Raw genomic sequence first — 22,100 nt, 5'->3', positions numbered from 1 at the left:
ATACCTACAGTCAACATATGTTTGTATTACATCTGCATCAGTGTTTAAATGAATATAAGAAAACATATTTTTGGGTCAGTCTCAAAATGAGTGAAGCAAGTTCAGGCATGGCACTCGGGCAGCGCGCGTCATATCACCCATCGCCGTGTTCTCAGCCCATAGGCTCAGCTCAATAGGCGGCGCAATAAAGTCGCACCTTTGCACGCACACGCGTCCTCGCTAACCTTAGTGTTCTGCACTGCTGCCACCCACCACTATCCCCTTCTCCCCCATGTTGTCTGTTTGTACTGCTCGTTGCGGGATTTTACTTGTTGCTCCCTGCCTCATGTCATGCATGCTGCAGTGAAGGCAGGGAGCGCTTCCCCATGTACATCCATTACGTCAATGTTAAACCCATTTTTATGTATATGAATAATTGGTCAAATCAATCACGTGAATGTCTTGACTGCACTTCACAGATGTGTCAATATGTAAGATTAAAATACTGAAAGCAGTTCTACACTGCACAGTGTTGCAGTGTAGAACTGGTGTGTTATAACTGGTTTTATATGTGTACCAACTACAAAGTTATAAACCACAGCCACAATTTACTCCTGTTTGAATCTCTGTTCAAGTAGTGCAATATAGCCATAACACACAAATTAAACAGATAACTGGAAAACAAACTAATATGACATATTTCTATATTCATAAATATATGCTGTGTATCTAACACAGAACGTCACTGCCAGTGCATTGAAAAGGTAAATTATGTACAGAAATCTTAAAGCGAATTAGGACAATGAACAGAACACAAATCCCTACACTATCTGGACACACATCACTGGACACAAAGCACACAACCTCAACTGACCAGGAGCTATGGAGAATACAAAAATATTTCTTGATTTAGAAGGAGAATATTCCTGAGCCTGGGTGACTGTTTTCTATCTGTTTCACCTGTCTGACAGCTACTCTGTGGTAGCTGGCCTCAGGCTGGCTGATTCACAGTCACTTTGGAAGTTTCCAGAACAGTAGCTCCTCCTCTTCCTATTCATTTACAGCGGCGATGGAAGAAGAAGTGGTAGTCTGTGAAGAGCGCCCCTGCGTAGTTATGGTCAGTATAACAGTCAGCCAGGCCCTGAGGACAGAGAGAAGAGACTTACCCTGTGTCTTACGTAAATGGCTACTGTGTCTGGTAAAGTACTATGATGTTGGCACTATGAAAATGGTTTACTAAACTACTTTGCATTTCGCACTTAAGCCAGCGTGCTTTACAGTTTATGCATGTGTGTGTGTGTGTGTGTGTGCTTCATACCGCCACTGCAGTGCGGAAGTGATAGGAGCTCCGGTACAGTCGAGCTACTGGCAAGGGCCACTCATGTACACAGCCCTGTGGAGAGAGAGAGAGAGAGAGAGAGAGAGAGAGAGAGAGAGAGAGAGAGAGAGAGAGAGAGAGAGAGAGAGAGAGAGAGAGAGAGAGAGAGAGAGAGAGAGAGAGAGAGAGAGAGAGACAGAGACAGAGAGACAGAGAGACAGAGAGAGAGAGAGACAGAGAGACAGAGAGACAGAGAGAGAGAGAGAGAGAAAGAGTCATACCAATGACCCCACTCATGGCTCCAGTCATCTTCTGCCCACTGTGCTAAATAACAGGGTCTGTTTTGTAACATGGAGATCGAAAGTTTAAATCTCTTGAAGTGCTGGCCTCTGTACCTGTGAGTTGCTCAAATCGTATCCATCCATCTGGTTGTAGTCCATGAGAGCAGAGCAGGATGCTGACTCGTCAGATTTGCACATTTGGATCACCAGAGGCTCTGTTGAGCTTGGAGAGAGAGACATCTAGTGGTCAACTACGGTACTGACCAATCACGGCTTCAGAGACTCAACATTAGCTGGGTATTAGTAGCTAAATATATCAGGCCCTGTTGACTCCCATTTGCTAATGAACTGATAGTTAACCGTGACAGAGACTCTACCAAAACCAAGTATGCAACTGAACTCACTTCATCTGGACCGTGATTCGCATGTTGACTGGAACAAACTTGCTGATGGGGATGCTGAAGCTGTAACTTCCTCCCCTTGAAAGGGAGAGAGTGAAAGTGAGAGAGAGAGAGAGAGAGAGAGAGAGAGAGAGAGAGAGAGAGAGAGAGAGAGAGAGAGAGAGAGAGAGAGAGAGAGAGAGAGAGAGAGAGAGAGATTATGGCCTTGTCCAATGAATGAGTGTGGTTCATTTTACTATGCTACCATCTAGTGGCAAATAGTAATTTGTGCCATTTTGACCTGCTAGAACATGATAATGAATTGAACCCTCAGTTTGATTTGAACTTACCCACATTTCCCCTTCATGCAGTATCGGCTATCTATAACCTGCTGGTTTTCTTTAATGATGAAAGACTGGATAGTGGTGTTGGTCCCTGAGAAAGAGCAACAGACAGGATTGAACCATGCGCCTTGACCAAGTAGGACAGACAGGAGACCATGTATAGATCTGATCACGTCTCACAATAACTTACAGTCTCTGGCGTTTTTCAGTGAGTCAGACAGCTTTGTTTTCCTTTTTTCTGCAAGACAGAAGTGGCACATGTGAGCATCTAAAAAAACAAGGATGCTTGGCTGTTTGTGTGCATTTGGAACATGTGTGTGGTTTGTCTGCGTACACGTTTGAGGGTAGCATGTGTGAATTGTGTGTGTGTGGTTTGTGTTACCCGCCAGAGAGCTGTCGTCAGGGGAGTGCTGTTCCCCGACTGTAGTGTTTGTGACGTCACTGACAGGGGGACAGCAGTACACCTCCTCACAGTACAGGATCTGACAGAAATCCACCTCCACAGGGTTGAGGTCAGGGGCAGTCGTGGTCACTGCATTACACACACACACACACAAACACGCAAACACACAAACACACACACATGCGCACACACATACACACACACACACACACACACATACAAACACACACAGACTCAGGCTCAGTGGACAGTATTACCATACAGCCCCATGGAAGTTTCTAGGACATCAGTGGAAGTTTCTAAGACTGAAAGACGGAAATGTTCAGGGATATTTACCAGTGCTTGGCAAGGACGTGGTGGGGGGGGGCTCAGAACTGTTACTGCAGTTTGGAGGAAGAAAGCATGTCATTATGAATGTTGTCTTTGAAGAACATGTCATGTTTGGTGACAAGTGATACGCCCACCCTACCCCATATCAGGAAGGGTGTCCATGCTGTCGTCTTTCAGTGTCAGCATGTACAGAGCAGTGATGGCAATTATGCTGTTGGTTACACACACACGTACACACACAAACACAACACACACACATTTAGACGTAAGGAGCAGAAAGCCTGGTTTCACTGGACAGTAACTGGCCGGTAGGTATAGATTATCATTGGTGTTGTGTTTCATGTGTTGCTGGTCTCACCAGAAGGCCAAGGTGGATACCAGGGATATGATGCAGGCCTTGAACGCCTTATGATGGGAACAATGGCTGTACTTCTCAGATAACCTCTCCTGAAAAGCAGACCAAATTGTAGGGTTTTAGATGTGAGCTTGTGTGTGTGTGTGCATGCAAGTGTGTGTGTGTGTGTGTGTGTGTATGTTTTTGAATAACTCACTCTCCCTGATTTTAGAGGGCTGGGCTTCTTTGGTGTTGTTGGGACACTGGGTTGTTTATTTGGTTTCCTGTGTGACAACAAAGCTGATTAATGTTGGCAGTTATCACACAGACAAACATAAGATTAAACATTAAAAAGGTTACCTCACAGCTCATATACCGGTAACCCTGTAGCTGCTACATTTCCATGATAGATTACAGTCTTTATGTGTACCAAACATGTCATGGGAGTTTAGGAGATGTTGTCCTTGACCCTGCTGGTTAGGGTGATAGTGTGTAGTTCCACTAACTGGGTCATAAACACCTTCACGACATTAAGTGTTGCATAACCCTCCAAACACTTTTTTAGTTCACAGTTATTTTCCATTTGACTCACCAGGAATGCGGCAATACACAACTCAAACTAACTGACTGAAGCTCACAAACGTGTTACGTGCACGCCTAGCGGCAGGGTGAGAGGAAGGTTTATTGTCCTTTCTCAAAGTAACTTTTAGAGATAACACTTTAGTGGCGCGGCGGCCTTGCACATGGTGGTGATTGGAGGAGACTGGAACGGGTCCCGATTGGGGGTCCGGGTAATTAAGGGGAGGGGTTTATTGTTTTTAAACTCCCGGATGGCGGAAAGAAGGGGGGAACCTGAATTGTTTTGGAGAGTGCCACCGTCAGCGCGACCGGTTGTCCCCCCGGGTTCCTGTTTCCCCACGGTCTACGGATCCATACCACCTTGCACACGCCGTGCTTAACATATCCGACATATATACATGTACCCGCTGATCAAAGCGACCGACCGAGAGCGAGCTGTCCGCCGAACGGAACGGCGGCTTGGGCTGTCCTGGAGACCGGGGTGGGAGTCTGCTGGAGTGGGGGTGAGTGTCCCAGTTCTTCTCCTTTTCCACCTGTCGGGGCCTGCCGCTGTTTAGAGTAGTTTGGTTTCGCTCTGACTTTACCTCCTAGACAACGACGACTGTAACAAACAACTATGTATATTATTCTGACTATCGTCTAGAATCAAGAATGCAAAATGTAGAACTGATAATGTGGGTTAAGGTGCCCTTATGACCCTTAAGTAAACCTAAAAGTTAAAACCTTCACACTCACTCGATTGTGACATGATATTCTCATAGATTCAGGTAGGCCGAGTTAATTTACTCTAAACTGCTGTGAAAGTTACGGAAAGAAAATCCCCTTCAGCAAGGGGTCTCCAACCCTGTTCTGAGAAATACCTTCCTATAGATTTTTGATACGCATTGCTACAGTTACCCCACTTGTAACAAACTTAATCCAACACGTGAACTAATCATAAGGTGTGTTGGATTTTGCTGCAAGAACCTGCTGGAGGGCAGCTGTCCAGCACCTGGCTTGGAGAAGCCCTGCTCCTGGGATTCCATGGAGTCAAGCGCCCCCTCTGGTGTCCTCACCCGGCAGAGTGGACTGTGCCACTGGAACGCAGGCTGCCCATGTTCTTCAGCTTGGCCAGGCGGGTGTTCCACACCTCCAGCTCCTGGATCCGGTTCTCCAGGTTATCGGTCAGCTTACACAGCTGCTTCACGGCCCCCACGTTCTCCATAAAGATCTGCTCCTATTGGGCGGAGAGAGGATGGGGGTCACTTTAGAGACCCTATCTCAATCTTCTTTATCTCCCTGGTTGGGAAGTCGTCAAATACCTTTACAGCACCTAGTCTAGATATGTCGCAGTTGCGCAATGTTGCTGCTGTAAAAACAGAAGGAATAGCCAGCCAGACAGAAACTCATAGACATCCTAGCTCACACAGAAAAACCCTCAAAACCACACACATACCTTGTCGACCATGAGGAAGTTTTGTATCTTCTGTCCGTCAGAGAAGGTAATATCTCCCACTTCTTTAACAGCTGTAGGAAGCAGTTCCTTCACTTCCTGGGCAATTATACCTGTGGGGAGGGTCATCAACAAGGGATCAACCAATCAATGATAAGAACCAATAACAAGCCGCAACAAAACGTGTAACATTCCTTCAGACTGTAGATTCATGTATTAATACCTGTCTCGTGGACATGGTCGATGCCCATGGTGGTAGCAAACTCTGGTTTGTAGTCATACTCCACGATCCTCATCTGGGCTATCCTCTTCAGCTGCTCTGTGGAGTCCACCTGGGGACGACACTCTCAGATGATCAGATCCATCCATCCCTCCATTCATCTGTTAATCCCTCCCTCCATCCCTCCATCTCTCCATCCTTGCCTCCATCCCTCCATCCCTCCATCCCTCCCTCCATCCCTCCATTCCTCCCTCTCTCCATCCCTCCCTCCCTCCCTCGATCCCTCCCTCTAAACAACCATGTCCTACCTCCTGGATGTTGTGCTTGGCGCGGCGATCAGAGGGGTGCATGACAGCACCCATGATCTTGGCATTGCCACAGACCACCAGGGCCTCGTCGGGGGTGTCCGTGTTGATGCCCACCCTGCCGTGGCCCACCACAGTGTCTGGTGCCGTGCCACGCTGCCACATCACCTCGCTGTCCATCTCAAACTGGCCTGGGTTGGACGCCTGCCGAGGGCAGCGGAGCAGGAGGGAAGGAGGAGGAGTTAGTCTTCTTCTGAGGGAATCTCTGGGATCCAAAGTTGAGTTTACAATCAACTTGTTTCTGAAGTGTTTTCCACTCAAAATGCCCTGCCATAATGATACTGTATAATACCAGTCCAAGGGACAATGTGTGTCACAGCAAGACCTGTGAGTAAATCATTAACTGGGCCATCTGACTGGTCAATTGGAAAGAAGAGTGTGTTACCCTGACGATGATCTTCTCGGAAACCAAGGCAACCAGGAGGTAGCTCTGCTCCCCCACTGTAGCATACAGACCCACCACCATCATGAAGTACCTGCCAATCACGCACACATGCCTGTCAGTCAGTGACAATAAAGGGGATACAGAATAAAAGAGAAAGAGAGATAGAGAGAGTCAGAGAAAGAGAAAGGGGGAGGGAGGATGACAGAGTTGCCTAACCTCTGGTCAGGGTTGGGCTTGCCCTTCTTCCTCATGTTGTTGGCTGTGGTTTCACTGAAATGAAGTCTTCCTAGTGTTACCTTGGTGATCTTATCTCCTGGCAAACTCACCCTGGAAACAGAAAAAAAAAAACACATTCAGATTTTGTAAAGTGGGCAGTGTTGATACGTCAATATTTTCGAGAGAGTTTTAAGTGAGCTGTCCCTTTAATATGTTGGTGTTGTGGGACCATGGAAGATGTGGGTGTTTGGTTCTCTATGTGGAGAGCATGACGCCCACCTGACAGGTAGGAAGGCCTTCTTGGTGCGGTCAGACTGAGACTGTTCAATGGTCACCAGGTGATCTGGAGCTTCTCGCTGCAGGGTAAAGATCAACAGGTTTGGTCAAAAGGTTTGCTTCTGGTTCTATTAGTCTCTGCCATCCCTAACTTGGAGAAATCCCTGATATTACTAAACTGGATTAAGGTCCACTGTACTGAGACACAGGCAGCCACCTATCCAAATGTGTTAGATTACAGACTATCTCCTGGAAAGTTGTGTGTACCTTGACTCCAAACACCTTGACCTGGAAGCTCTCTACGGGGGCGGGGCCGGACGGAGTCTTGACATACGTGGGGTCTCCCACCATGCCTACGTGAACTGTGACCTGGAAGTGGTTCTTTTTCTGGCACACAAAGGCCTCATCCGCCAGCGAGTAGTTGAAGCCTTTATCAGTGTCGACATGGTAACCAGGGGGGGGCCTGGGGAGGAAGCAGGAAGCTGCACTTTATGATTTTATCAGAAATTACATCTATCTTATTTCCTTTATGACCTTTAGTGTCCTTTATTCTTATCATCGTCATATAAATCAATGTCAGTAATACAACTATGTTTGCGACCACAGTTTACGTCTTTGTAAACTTAGCAATATAAACTATGTAAACTATGCATAATATTGGATCAGGCGTTACAGTTGTGAGGCCCAGAGGAAGTCCCTTACAGAGTGTGGTAGTTGGTGCTGTAGAGAGGGCACCACTGGGCAGGCTGGAAGTGTTCCCAGGTCAGGAGCTGGTTGGGACCCATGCCCACACTCCCATTGGCACCATCACTGTCGTAGAAGGCCCCCTCTCCTCCTCCTTCACTCTCTGACCCTACTGGAGTGAGGGAATAGTACAGGGTTCAGGGGTCACGCATACACACACACAAACACTCACACCTACAACCACATATTAAATATCTTTATATGACAGCTTGTGAATAAAATGGGGGCAGAGTCTCTTAATGTAAACCCACTTGTCAGGAAACAGTGGAGAATAGGACAAGTAGCTAGGGCGGAACTTTACCGTAAGAAGCCTTGGTTCTGATGGGGTCAGGGTAGAGTCTGTGGTCCAATAATCCTTCGAAAGACTCCGACCTCCTCCTCTTCCTGTCTGCTGGGAAAACCCTAAATGGTAGGAGACATTCTGATTGGTTCATGTCTCTTTGGAAGTCTTCTCCCAGTCCAGCTTGAGGTGGGACTGAGAGGAGACTGTCAGCTCTTACCTTCAGCTTCCTCATGACTGGAATAAACCCTGGTGTCATGCATTTCTCACGTGAACATTGGACCAATAGGGCAACTAGAAGAACCACAAAGAAACAGGGTAACTCACCCAGCGTGCTGTCCAGGGGTGCGGGGCAGGTAGGGATAGTCAGGATCTGGAGGGCAGTCTGGTCCAGGGGCCTGAGGGGCTTTCCGTTTAGTGTAGATATTGTCAGGACCCAGATGTGGAGACCGAGGCTGAGGCTGTGGCTGGGGCAGTAGTTGGGGCTGGGGCTGTAGTTGGGGCTGGGGCTGGGGCTGGGGCTGGGGCTGTAGTTGGGGCTGGGGCTGTAGTTGTGGCTGGGCCAGTAGTTGGGGCTGGGGCTGTAGTTGGGGCTGGGGCTGTAGTTGAGGCTGGGGCTGTAGTTGGGGCTGGGGCTGGGTTGGTGTGGATCGTTGAAGTGTCTCTTGGATCAGGGGTGCTGCAGGGGTGTTGGCCTGCATGTAGCTGTCTGCAGGACTCAGGTAATAGGGGTGATGGGGGGAGCTGTGTAGGGACGGTCCTGGGACAGAGACAGGGGCTGTGTGGGATTTGATATAAGTGTCAGTCAGACCCTTGAGTTGCAGGTGGGGGGCAGCCCTGGGTGGGCCGCAGGAACCTGCTCTCTGAAAAGATAGGATGAGGCTGGATGCTGGTGAACTTCCCGGTTGACCTGCTCATTTGACCAATTGATTTGCGGAGGAGAGCAGGGTTCAGATCCAGAGTCTGGTGGAGACTCAGGTAGGATGCTGCGGAGACGAGGTCATGATTGGTGTTAGACAGAAACATACTCATCACAAATGCATCACATTTGGTTTATAGGTTCCAAATGTGACTCCTGGTTCACTTTCTTTTAGGGAAGTTCCTACTCTAGCTGACAGGAATTAAATTGACAGTGCAGTCCACCTAGTAAAGATCACATCTTTAAATCCCCCAATATAAACCACGCTAATGTCAATCACATACTGGGAAGGAATGAGGCTTTAACATATTAGAACACTCTGATTGGCCAGTCGGTTTAATATATGCTGCCAAGGCAGGAAGTTAAAGGGAGGTTAATGGCCGGCAAGTTGGCGGGCCATCGGATTGTAAAAAAGCCCACAGAACTGACCCGTGGAGAGATAAAAAAAGGTAAGTTGATGAAATGGGCATGGTTTACCAGGCCAGAGAGTAGATTGTTCTGCTTGGTGAATATATAACCAAGCCTCCTTCTGGACACAGCTCCGGGTCCTAAAAGGCTGTGTTGTTGATGGGCAGTAGAACTTGGAGGTGTTTTATACCAGATATTACATTTTCTCTGTCTCTATAAGGGGGGAAACACCAGCCTTTGAACTGTTTGCAAACAGCCTTTGACCAGACTCAGATCACCTCACTACTGCACGATGCACTTTTACTTTGATTACAGACAGACAAGACTGATTATTGGTTTTGGTTTCTGTAATAAGCCTCTTCCAGCAGAAGTGCATGGAGATGTAGGTAGAGAGAAGGAGAATAGACAGGTCGACCTGAGGGAGAAAACGACCATGTCTGAGGTCCATGCCTGCTGAACAGTGCAGTGACAGGAAGCCACTTACAAGGTAATGGGGTCCATGTCGTTACTGAGGTACTGTTCCAGCATGCTGGTGTCCACCACAGTGCTCTCTAGGACTCCACTCATGTCCTGACCTGGGAATCAGAATCAGAATGGGTTTTATTCGCCATGAAAGTCTCCACAGACAACAAATTTGCTTTGGTAGGAAGGTGCATACATTTAACATATATAAATCTTAAATTTAAATATGAGGACTAACTATTTCCAAGGGTACATAACTAGCAGTAACTAAGTGGAATTTGAATTAAGTAAAATGTACAATAATATATAATGTATATAAAATATATGGTTTTACAATATAGAATTACAAAAAATACAAATGGTGCTAGATGCAATTGTGAGATGCAGTGCCAAAAAGCAATGTGTTTAAAGGACATTTAGTCATAGAAGTCAGTGTGAACCCTTGACACACACACACACACACACAGACATGGATTGTTTGACTGGTTTGACTCCTCTAAATATGTAAAGGAAACACCAAAGCCAGGATAACCTAACAAGATACAACTTCCCCAAACAAGGTTTCAGTAGAAGCAGTAAGGAATGTTATGTTTGCTGGGGTGTAGTCAGAGACTTGATTTGATGACTCAAAGATAACAATCACACCGGCTCGATGTGATGTCAGAGCTGATGTCACAGCCTCCACACTTGTAGCCTACACACACCTTTCACCTGCCCTGGGACTGCTGCATGGAGGTCTATGACATGAGCCCCTTGGTCGCACACACATGGCACCCACACAAGTACACAGGAACACACACACACTCATCATACTGATGACTGTTGACACATCATCATGTGATCCCCAAATGAATGATGTCACAGTACCAAAAAGAGGTCAGAGGAGGAACGAGAAGGTCCGAAGTCATTTCATTGGCTGTAGACCACCATGTCTTACCGTCAAAGAACTGTTGCAGAGCCTCGTTCTCCCCCAGCACATCCACAGGCACCCTGACAACTTCTAGGGGCTCCATGGTACCTGTCTGCCTGAAGAACAGAGCTGTCAGACGGGGTTGAAACCACAGGCCAGGCCCAGGCTTCAGGCTGCTGGTAAACCCAGCTGGGTCTTAGGAGAAGTGGGGTTTTCCAGATCTATCCTACTCGTGACACACCGTAACATGGTTAGCCTGGTGGGCTGTGGTTGAGTTCTCCCCATGGTATCGCAACCACAGCTAATACATTATTGCATGGTTCTCTAGCTGAACAAAAGAAGATAGCCTTCTGCATCTAGATGCTTCCGCCAGCCCAACCATCTGCACCTGCGACATAACTGCTTTCATGTATTCCGGCTCATTGGGTTAATGGCTGTGGAGCCATCCTGAAGCCTGGCAAACATGGACTTACCTGTGGTTGCACTCCATTCTAAGGTTTGTCAATATTTAATTATTTAATTGTATATACTGGAAACACTGCATACTGTAAATCCTCGAGTTAGACAAACTGAGTAGAAGTTCAAACTTCAAGTAGGTCTTTCTCCTCTACTTCTTCCCTCTTTTACCCATTTCCAATGGCAGTACAAAATCTGATTGATTGTAAGAAGTGTTAAAAACAAACGTTCCCTTGACAGAGCAGTCACTGAGGAGTCACGTACCTGCTCTCTTCTCCAAGATGGCGTCTCCCTGTTTGTTGGTGAAGTCGTCGTCTTTTTCTGCGTCGTTGGATCGACGGATCAGGTACAATCCATTTGTGTAAACAGACCCTCAAACTCTGAAACTGCTCTTAGTCCATCTTCACGTGTCCCCCTCTGTTTGTCTGGTCCCGTCTCCCCTGCTGTTCAAGGGGATATTCCTGATGTTCCCCCTTATGGTATTGTCCGTCGAATCAATCTTTCTGTCTCCTGTGTACTTTGAACTGAGGACTAAAAGGTAAAAGTCAATCATATAACCTGCGCAGGCGTGTGTGTGTCTTTGTGCAGGAGTGTGTGAGGGTGTGTGTGTGTGAATCAGTTGTCCTTGCACTGGGTCATAAAGAAGGCTTTCATGACAAGATGAGGCAGAATGCAGGATTGAAGAACGCAGTGTATCTTATCTCTGTTGGCTCAAAGGCAAACAGTCCACTAGCCTGCACTGTCTCAATCACAGATTTGCTTTCTCGAATGACACAGACGGTTATGGAGTCTGTGCTGTCATACAATTTAGTTAATGTCCCCACTGTGACAGGGTACACGTTTTGGAGAAATGTCACCTATTTCCTCAATCCTCACCCTTTTGGGGGGCTCTCTGATCTGCCATGTAAAATGCTGTCCTGAGCTCCTCCATACTGCCCCTGCTCTCAGGGTAGTCGCCCCACCTCCTAGATACTGCGGGAGCAGGTGCTCTAGTTGTATGTGAGAGTCAGATGGCTGAGTGGTGAGGGAGTCGGGCTAGTAATCAGAAGGTTGCCGGATCGATTCCCCACCGTGCCAAATGACGTTGTGTCCTTGGGCAAGGCACTTCACCCTACTTGCCTCAGGGGGAATGCCCCTGTACTTACTGTAAGTTGCTCTGGATAAGACTGTCTGCTAAATGACGTAATGTAATGTGGGCAACCACCATATCCCAGGGTTCAGCAAAAAGCACTTCCTCTTTCTGAAGAGGGGTCGCTGGAATCTTTTGAGCCAGAGCGATCTCTAGTGGTCACGGTCCACTAAGCCACCTGCAGTATAGAAGAATACCTGGCCCTGACTACTCAATGAGGAACAGATGTCCTTTATCAGACAACAAGTGAAAAGTTGAATAATCTTGCCCAGCCCTTATCCTTTTAGTATTCAGAAGTGGTGCTGACCACTTTCCTGTATAATACAACCTCAAATCACTTTAAAGGAAAAGGAATTTATCATCACTTTCTTAAAGTTATTTCCCCACTATACATTAAAGTGCTTTTTAATAGTATGATGTCTCTTTTTATCTCTCTCTCTCATTCCCTCTCTTTCTCTAGCTGCATCTCTGTATTTGTGTTCATGGTCATTATGATATCTGCTCTCTTCTTTGTGTGTGTGCGTGTTTGCGTGTGGGCCTACAGCGATAGCATCTTGGCCTCCCTGGTCTCTCAGAGTGGAGGAAGAGATAGAGGAAGGTTAATATGGGCCTAATGACTGAGCAGGGTTGGTGGAGACAAGAGAGGAGAGATAGGGCCAGACAGGCCCCTGAAAGCTCTCATTAAGCGCACGCTGTAATTACACAAAACCTAATTATTGTCTCAGCCTTTGTGATCTTCAAAGCCAAGACGACACAAACGGAGCCTCTTGAACAAGGGGAGGAGGCAGGAGGGGGGGCTGCGGCCGGCGAAGCTTAATGAACAATAAAATCGACAAAACGCTGAAAACTGTGGCGAAATGTTAAATCTGTTGACATTTAATTTAAGGAGAACGCCAAGCTGCGAAAGCTAGCGTTTCCCCACTTTCCGACACGTCAACGGCGGGCAACAAACAAATGAGTGGTCGGACGAGGGAGGCGGAGGGAGATGGATGAGAAAAGGGATGAAAGATGGGTTTACTAACGCAGCCCTCTGTTTCCTCTTTCATGTTAATTAGAAATCGTATTCTTTTGTTTCCTTTCGCTGGCGTTTGTTTATTCTCTCTCTCCGTCCATTAGAGCAAATTTGCAATATGAGACGTAAATAATTGGATTTTGTCTCCTCAGTGGTTGTGGAATTGGGAACATTTTGCTTTGATTTTCTTTGTGGCTGAGTTTGCTGATTTGGCTCGTGGATATTTGTTTTGTTTTGTAGTTTGTTCACAATTAAAAGCAGTTGGGGTTCTGAAGAATCTCGAAGTAAGAGCAACCAATTGTTGCCTGTGTTCATTCCTGACTAAAATCTCACCTTTCACCTGACCATGACCTGTATTCCCTTCAGCAACGTACTCTCTCTCTCTCTCTCTCTCTCTCTCTCTCTCTCTCTCTCTCTCTCTCTCTCTCTCTCTCTCTCTCTCTCTCTCTCTCTCTCTCTCTCTCTCTCTCTCTCTCTTCCTATACCCAGGGACCATGGCGTCCCCAACAGCGCCAGCAGCTATACTCCGTTCCTCCAGCCTGGAGAGAGGAAGATGTTGTCATTGTCACATCTCGTTAGGACAGAGGTGACATTCACTGGAGCGACATGTAATCATGTAATCAGAGGAAATGAAGAGAGATAAACCAAGAGACATGGAGGGACAGTGAGAGAGACAGAGAGAGAGAGAGAGACAGAGAGAGAGAGAGAGAGAGAGAGAGAGAGAGAGAGAGAGAGAGAGAGAGAGAGAGAGACAGAGAGAGACAGAGAGAGAGAGAGAGAGAGAGAGAGAGAGAGAGAGAGAGAGAGAGAGAGAGAGAGGGGGGGGGGGGCAAGGAGAAATAGGGAGAGGGGAGAGACAGAGAGAGAGACAGAAATACAGAGGAGAGAGAGAGAGAGAGAGAGAGAGAGAGAGAGAGAGAGAGAGAGAGAGAGAGAGAGAGAGAGAGAGAGAGAGAGAGAGAGAGACGTGGTTGTGTGGGTGCTGGTGTCTCATCATGCAGTTGCTCTGAGCTGTGTTTGGCTCCAAGCAACTGGGTCTAGCTCTTCTCTCCATGTCCCTCCCCTCTTCCCCTCCTCTAGTCTCCATCTCCTCCCCTCCCTGCTTCCTCTCTTTCTCTCCAGCAGGCCATGATCTGATTTGACAAGTGCAGCGCTGTCATCTTGAGTTTGTCCAATTTGAAATTCTAATTAATGAACTTGTAGCCACTTTGTGCTTTTGTTGTTGTTGTCGCTGCTTGTTTGTCTTCCATTTGTCTTTTCTCCATCCTTCACCCCGACCTTCCACCCCCATTCGCTTTCTTTCTCTCTCTTGTTCACTCTGCGGCTGTAGAAATGCAGACCTCTGTGCTGACACTGTGTGTGTGTGTGCACATGTGTGTGTTTGTCCACACAGTGATCAGTGAGGAGATGGTATCTTTGTGTAGCGCCATTGAGATGGAGATGGACAGAGGGATGGTTTCTGAAGACTGAACAGAGGACTGGACAGAGGCCTTCAGACGGCGGGACACAGTGGATGAGTTGATGAAAGGCTGCAATCATATCCGTCTGTCTGTCTCTCTTAGCTTTTCTTTCAATTCCAAACCAACAGACGGAGATCTTTGTTGCCATTCCTCTCATTGCCACCAGGCGGCGCTTGCTGGCAGCTTATGCTCATTTTTTGACAGTGCTTCTGGTCTGTCTGTCACGCAGAGCGAGAGAGAGAGACACTGCCCCCCCCCCCCCCCCCCCCCCCGCCACCCCCTCTCTGAAGTTTGGATCCATGCCAGTCAGAATGAACATGGAAGAGGAGAACTAATCTATTTCCATGGCTGTCTTAATCCCCTAATACACTGATGAAATCATTTAATCACAAATCATCATCTTCTCTCTCTCTCTCTCTGCTGTTGCATTAAAATGTTTTAAATAAGCGCTGGTGATTAAGAGCAGATTTAAGCAGCGCGGCAGACAGACAGAGAGAGACAGAGAGACAGCGACTGCCTGATTCTGTCTGATGGGTTTTGTTAACACCAAGAGAACATTGGGTGTCAGTCGTGGAGATGACATTATATCACCGTTATCCTCCCCTCACACATGTGATCTGCTTTAACAGAGTTTTAGGGAGTTTAGACCTCTGTGCTGCTTAAGAGCTTAACATGCCTGGTAATGTTGAGATGGACGGATGGATGAGGACCTTCACTCACGCACCACGGTGGCTTCAATAATCATCCCAAACTTGACGTCTGAACAGGCCGTCTCTGCGTGTCCTGATTTAGTCTTTCTTTTTCTTTATTATGATCGTGGACCAGTGTACGTATGTGTGTGTGTGTGTGTGTGTGGTGACTCACTGCCACCTGCAGCAAGCCAGAGCAATGCCAGCCGCCAAGCCTTGAGAACATTACTCACCATGAGGAGTCGTCTCTCCCTCTGTCATACACACACACACACACACACACACACACCCACACCCACACACACACAGCCATCCCAGCCTGCCAGCGGGCAAGGCAGCCAACTGGCCATCGGGCATCGTGGTCTGCCAGTGCATACCAGCACAGGAGCAAGGTGCCTGCTCTATATTTTCCTCTCTTTCTATCCTCTTCTCCCTCTCCCTCTGCCTCTGCCTCTCCCTCTGCCTCTCCCTCTGCCTCTCCCTCTGCCTCTCCCTCTGCCTCTCCCTCTGCCTCTCCCTCTCCCTCTCCCTCTCCCTCTCCCTCTCCCTCTCCCTCTCCCTCTCCCTCTCCCTCTCCCTCTCCCTCTCCCTCTCCCTCTCCCTCTCCCTCTCCCTCTCCCTCTCCCTCTCCCTCTCCCTCTCCCTCTCTCTCTCCCTCTATGTCTCTCTATCTGTCTCTTTTTTCTGTTTGTCTGTCCTCAGTCATGTGTGTTGTTCATGTTCTGGGCTGGACAGTACAATGTTACCCCCTCACTGGTCCCAGCTCTGAATGATGACAGATGATCAGGTGACCCCACACCTGACGATGCTTCGATCCATAACTTCATTTGAAATTTGAATGAGAGTGAGAGACTAGGAGAGACAGAGAGACAGACCGACAGTGAGACAGACAGCCAGATAGATAGAATAACAGCCAGATGGAGGGAGGGAAAGTGGGACTGTGTGCATTCACTGTATATATGAAATCCCAGTGTAACATGCAGGACTGATGGTGTTTTGTGCCTGTAAGTGCAGATAAAACACTGCCGTGGAATAATTGCCGTTTACTCCCAGCTGTGCTTATTCCCAAGAGGTGAAACACCACTCAACACACACAAACGTACACACACTCTCCTTAACTGTGTGTGTGTGTTTGCGCGTGTGTGTTATAATGAAGATGCAGAACATACTACTCTCCATATAAACTTCTCTTCTGCTGAGACAACGGAGAGCCTGAACTGCAACTACCCAGACCTCACTGTGACTGTGTGTGTGTGTGTGTGTGTGTGTGTGTGTGTGTGTGTGTGTGTCAATACGTATGTGTGGGTGTTTGTGCGTGTGTGTTTGTGTGTGTGTGAGGGAGAGAGAGACCTCCCATCCATCACATCAATATTGTACTGTGCCCTGGGGCTGCTTGGGGCCTCAGAGCTACTTTCCTCCTCTTCCTCTTCCTCATCCTCCACCCTCACCTTCTCACCTTCCTAGTCTCTGTCTATTTTCCTCTCGCTCCCTCTCTCATTCTCTCTCTTTCTCTCCATCTCTCTCTCTTTCTCTTTCTCTCTCAGTCTGACTCTATCCCCACTCTCAGGTGAGGCAGTCAGACAGAGACAGTTTTCCAGGTGCTGGGTACGACAGGAACAGAGAAAGCCTGGTACAGCCCAGCACAGATCCTAATATCCACCTTCTAAAATCTTACACTTCACCACCTTTTTTGTCAAACTTTATCAGTAGTTTTCTTGTAATTCCATTCTTCTTCTCCTTTCTCCATCCTTGCGGGTGGATTATGTTTCGGTGTCCAAATGTATGTTGTGTATGAATGTATTCACATGTGTGTGTGTGTGTGTGTGTGTGTGTGTGTGTCTGCGTGTGTGTGTGTGCTTGGACTGGCACCCATGTTCTTCTGCTGCCGTAATGCTGTTTCTGCTCTGAATCCTTGCTGTGGATCACAGACGCTTCTGTGACAGAGACAACAGAAAAACAGGATAGAGAGGTGTAGAGGAGAAGAGAGAAACAGAGAGAGATGTAGAGGAGAAGAGAGAAACAGGATAGAGAGGTGTAGAGAAGGAGCTAAGTGAAAGTTGTTTTATGGTTTACTGATGTTTGAAGGCCACATACCTCTCCTCCGTGTCACTAAAACAACAGGCATGTCACAATCACACCATTTATCAATGTGGCCCACAGAGAGCAAGAGACATAACTAGTGTGTGAGTGTGTGTGTGTGTGTGTGCGTTTGTGTGAGCTGAGACGACAGCGTTAACTGGGTTTCTCTCCCTTTGCAGTTTGATCAGGTGATCACAGTTTCATACTCCCTGCAGGAGAATAAAGAGCAGCTATTTCCTCTCAAAACACACAGGCACACAAAGGCTCTATTGACGGGAGTGAGTGTGTGTGTCAGGGGGTGAGGGGCTGTCTGGGTGATGGCAGGTTAGAGTTGGACTTGGAAAAGACAACATTACTCACCCTGCACTGGCTATTACCTTACACCGCAGTGTGTGAGTTCTACAGCTACCCTACAGTCACATATCAACTGCAGTCACACACCAACTACAATCAGACTCTAACTACAGTCACAAACCAGATGAAGTTTCACGTCAACTACACAACTAAAAAATCCCACGTTAATTAAAAATGTTTTGTCACCAGCTACAAAGTCACACACCAACTCTGGAGTCACACCAATTACAGAGTAACACTCCCCCCAAAAATGTTGAACTTTTGTTTGAATGCAGCAGTATTGCTCTGTCTCCCTCTCATTTTCTCTTTCAATCCCTCCCCCATTCTATCGCTCACTCTTTCCTTGATTTCGGTGCATAATGCTCTGCTATACATGTGTCAGTGTCTTCATACCTCCACCACCATCCTCGTCCATCTCTTTCTGTCTCTCTTTTTCTTTCAACCTCTCTCTTTTTTTTTCTCCATATCCTTTGCTCCTCCCTCCATCTACCCGTCTTCCTCTCTCCTTCCATTTTCTCTTTTCTTTCTCTGTATTCTCCTCTCTCCATCTACCTTTCCATCTCTCTGTGTCTCTCCCTCTTTCTTTCTCTTCTCAATCCCCCCTCTCTGCCAGCCCCTGGCCTCTACGTAGAGGTTAATGGAATCTCCACAGGTACAAAGACCTGTGTGAAACACTGCTTTCCACCCACAGACCCCTTGCTACACAGGCAGAGTGATGGAGGGGGGGATGGAGGACTGATAGACGTGATTCTGATGGCCCATTACCTCCCTCTCCCTGGGATCAGAACAGCACAGAGGAGCTATTTGGAAAATTCCGGAGCATTTGTTCTGGAGTGGCTCCCTCAGCAGCCAGACGCGGCGTGGATTCTGCTAATGTCAGTGTGAAAGCCACAATCTGCCAACAAAACCCTAGTTTGAGGGTCAAAAGCCTTGGAGCATTACAGAAAACATCGCATTTCACACGAGAGTCCGTCTGCTTCTGAAGGGAACAGAATTGTTACCATTACCCCATAGAAAGGATAAAAGTAGAGAATGGAAAAGGTATTTCAAAAGAATGGTTATTTTATTGTCAAATTCCATTCAAACTGCCCTTCTTATTATAAAAATGGATCAGGTCCATCCTTCACATGGAAACAGACAGTGGTTGTGTATATTTACGGGTTGGAGGTATCTCCCTGTGGCAGACCAGGATGCATTTTATTTTTCATGAGTGTGTGTGTGTGTGTGTGTGCATGTATGTGTGTGTCTGTGCGTGTGTGTGTGCATGTATGTGTGTGTCTGTGCGTGTGTGTGTGAGAGCGAGTTCCTTGTCAGGGGCACTGCAGTAAGTTCATTCCCTATATTTAAACTTGTGGTCAGACCGGTGGCTGGTGTAGTTCCGGTGGTCTGTGTTCACTTCTATATTTAGGCTTTGGGACCAGGGGACAGAGGGGACCGGGGGGGCCAAATGACTGGCAAACAACAAATCAAGGAATCTAAATCCTGCTGATAATGTCGGTACCTGAAACAATGTGATCAGCAATGCACACACACATACACAAACACACATGCATACACCATGACTATACCTCTTTGCCTCGTGTTCCAAGGGCCGGAGATACCGTATCAGCTGCAGGAAGTCTCATACAGCTACTTCCTGTTGCTCCCAGGAACAATAGCCATTGTCACAGCACTCTACTGATACGGGCTGACCTCACCTCCAACCCTTCTAAATTCCATTGAAGGGCCATAAATTGTACACCTTAAACAGAGCGAGTGATTAAAGATTGACGAGCTTGTGGCGCCGGAAAAATGAAAAACAAAACAAAAGCGAGTCAGTAGAAGGGCCCAGGAACGGACTCTGTCAAAAACAAGCATTGTTGTCCGCCAGTCTCGTTTTTAACGCAGGTCGATGTTTATCAGATGTTTTCAAGGTCTCTGTTTTCATTATGGCTCGTCATCATCGGTGCAGCGGGCGGAGGCCATCTACAGGAAATGCCCCTCTGTGATTTAGTCAATGTTGTTTATTGACACAACGCTACAAGGCTGGGGTCAACGCTTCCCCTCAAATTCATAGTGTTTGAAAGACATCTGTCTGCATGGTCTTTCTCGACGTTGGCATGTGAGGACAGGGAGATGCAGACGGATTCACAGAATGATATCAATTTGACATTAAATTCAAGTACGTGAGTAAAGCTGACAATGTGGACAGTTCTCCATCAAAGCAACATGAACAGTCCTTACATTGATGTGACATGCGTATGACTATTGCGTGCGCAGGAAAATTTGATCTTGAGTTGTTGTTGCTTTTGTTAGTGGTGTTCTTATTATTGTTGGAGTACCAACAGCATTCAGTCTCTCTGCTGTGTTTATCCAGCCATAGAGGAAGCGTGTTGAGCCTGTTTTAGGAACTGAGTATTGAGTGTGTGTGTGTGTGTGTGTGTGTGTATGTGTGTGTGTGTATGTTAGTGTGGCCGTGTGAGACGGTGTGTGTGTGAAAAAATAGAATATGTGAGAAACATGGGGGGTTGTAGGCATGTGTGTGTATTGCTCTGTACCCATCTGTACTGAGCAGCTGCTGCTAGGATGCTTCTGGGATTATACTCTTCTCTCACACAATCTGTCTGTCTATCTCTCTACCTCTCCACCTTCCCTCTCTCCACCTCACAGTCCTTCTCTCCATCTCTCTACCTCTAACCCTCCTCTACAACGACTGTGTGTCGTTCCATCACCTCTCTTTTGTAGTTTTTTTCCTCCTTCCCGCTTGCTTTCCTTCTCCACCTGTCCTGCCTCCATCTCTGTCCTTCAACTTCCAACAAAGCTTCCACCTTTAGTCGACCTGTGTGTGTGTGTGTGTTTGAGGGGTCTGTGTTTCATGCCCCTGCCAGGACGTGTCCCATTTGGACTCTTTTGTTCACTCCAGAAGAGCCTAGTTACTGTTGCTGTCCACGGGTGTGTATGAGTGCATGTGTGTGTGCATGTGTGTGTGTATGTGTGTGTGCATGTGTGTGCATGTGTGTGTGCATGTGTGTGTGCATGCGTGTGTGCATGTGTGTGTGTATGTGTGTTTGTGCACGTGTGTGCATGTGTGTGCATGTCTGTTTCAGTGCGTTTGCTTGCCATCCCTGTCGGCTTTAGTTATTAGTCACTCAGTCTGTCGAGAGAAGCCTTTATTCTTCAAATCATTTCTTAAATCCATAAGCAGACAGATGTAAGCCGGGGACCAAATACACCCATATATTAGACATCTATCAGGCATGTGCCTGGATGGCTGCTAACATGAAGGCTACTCTTCTAAATCCCTCAGAGTTCCTCCTTATACAGTGAGGAGAGAGGGGCTGTACCCTGAGCTGCGCCTTGGCTCATGTGCGGGCCTCCTTGAACATATTCCAAATGTACACAATGAACAATGTGGGGGGAGATCATTTTGGCATCAAGGTTATTAAGATCGATTTAAGATAAAGAGTTACCTACTGAAAAAGCGAAATCACTCGGCCAAGACTGTATATCAGAAAGGCTGTGTTGAAATGTTGGGCCATGAAGGCCATGTTGGGAAAAATGGTGTTTGATGAATACAACACACACAAATTATGAATCAAATGATAAAAAGGAGTGACCACAATGATACACTGAATATTAATGTAAGATGGTGCGGTATGCATTTGCATTATTTCTGTGTTGCTTCGGATAAAAGTGTTTGCTAAATGAATACAATGTAAATCTAGTGTATAACAGTATCATTGTCCTAGATAAAGGCTAGTCTCTTTTGTACACAGACAGATGTTAACTAAATGAACTAATGGCTGATTAAACTATCTTTATCTTTGAAATTAGCGCTTTTTATTGTAATTGAGTGCACAATAAATAATGCCTAATGCTTCAATAATGCCAGATTATGAATTCATTATGATATGCTATAATACAGTCCAGCTGCTGTGGTTTTGTCTGTCCTGCAAACGAAACTAATCCACCGTCCTTGTGAACATCTGATAACGATTTTCAGATGAAATAAAAACGAAAGTATTAATAAAACGACACTATATTATTCGTATTTTAATTGGATTTTAATGCCTTCTTAAAATAATGTTTTCAAGAAGAAAAAAAAGGGGTTTAAGAAAGTTCTAATTGATTGCTTTGGATGAAGAGGAACACTAGTACCGAATAAAAGAGACTGAACTGCGTTGCGGATAACTGCGGTTTGTAACAGGACCGGCAGCTTTAAATTAAACTTCCTTCATGCCACATTGTATATCCTCCAAATACTTCCTTCATTCCTCGGTCGGAATGGAACTGACTCATCCACATTTCCGACGTGTCAACAAGATGATTTATTAGTCTGAGGCACCCATGCAAAACAAAATCATTTTACATGCGCTT

At 46.8% G+C, this 22,100-nt stretch overlaps 1 protein-coding gene across 1 annotated transcript; it reads right to left on the bottom strand.

Annotated features, from left to right (window-relative positions):
- Window positions 1-726: 726 nt before the first annotated feature.
- Window positions 727-11,362, bottom strand: myrfl (myelin regulatory factor like). The gene is made up of 24 exons (XM_084702009.1): window positions 11,286-11,362; window positions 10,593-10,677; window positions 9,678-9,768; window positions 8,689-8,852; window positions 7,545-7,698; window positions 7,110-7,305; window positions 6,846-6,922; window positions 6,567-6,677; window positions 6,351-6,441; window positions 5,909-6,109; window positions 5,604-5,712; window positions 5,384-5,493; window positions 5,004-5,164; window positions 3,587-3,653; window positions 3,394-3,482; window positions 3,175-3,246; window positions 3,042-3,085; window positions 2,685-2,834; window positions 2,493-2,540; window positions 2,309-2,393; window positions 1,983-2,057; window positions 1,693-1,801; window positions 1,298-1,372; window positions 727-1,120 (listed from the first exon to the last, which is right to left on the bottom strand). Exons 2-24 carry the CDS (start codon window positions 10,666-10,668, stop codon window positions 1,034-1,036), a joined length of 2,442 nt encoding a protein of 813 aa, XP_084558135.1. The 5' UTR covers window positions 10,669-10,677; window positions 11,286-11,362; the 3' UTR covers window positions 727-1,033.
- Between the last annotated feature and the right edge of the window lie 10,738 nt (window positions 11,363-22,100).

The sequence above is a fragment of the Hypomesus nipponensis genome, chromosome 7 (genome assembly GCF_054491055.1).
Source record: "Hypomesus nipponensis isolate SF chromosome 7, ASM5449105v1, whole genome shotgun sequence".
Classification (NCBI taxonomy): domain Eukaryota; kingdom Metazoa; phylum Chordata; class Actinopteri; order Osmeriformes; family Osmeridae; genus Hypomesus; species Hypomesus nipponensis.
Note: the sequence above shows the minus strand (reverse complement) of the source record. Positions and strands in the feature narration are given on the sequence as shown.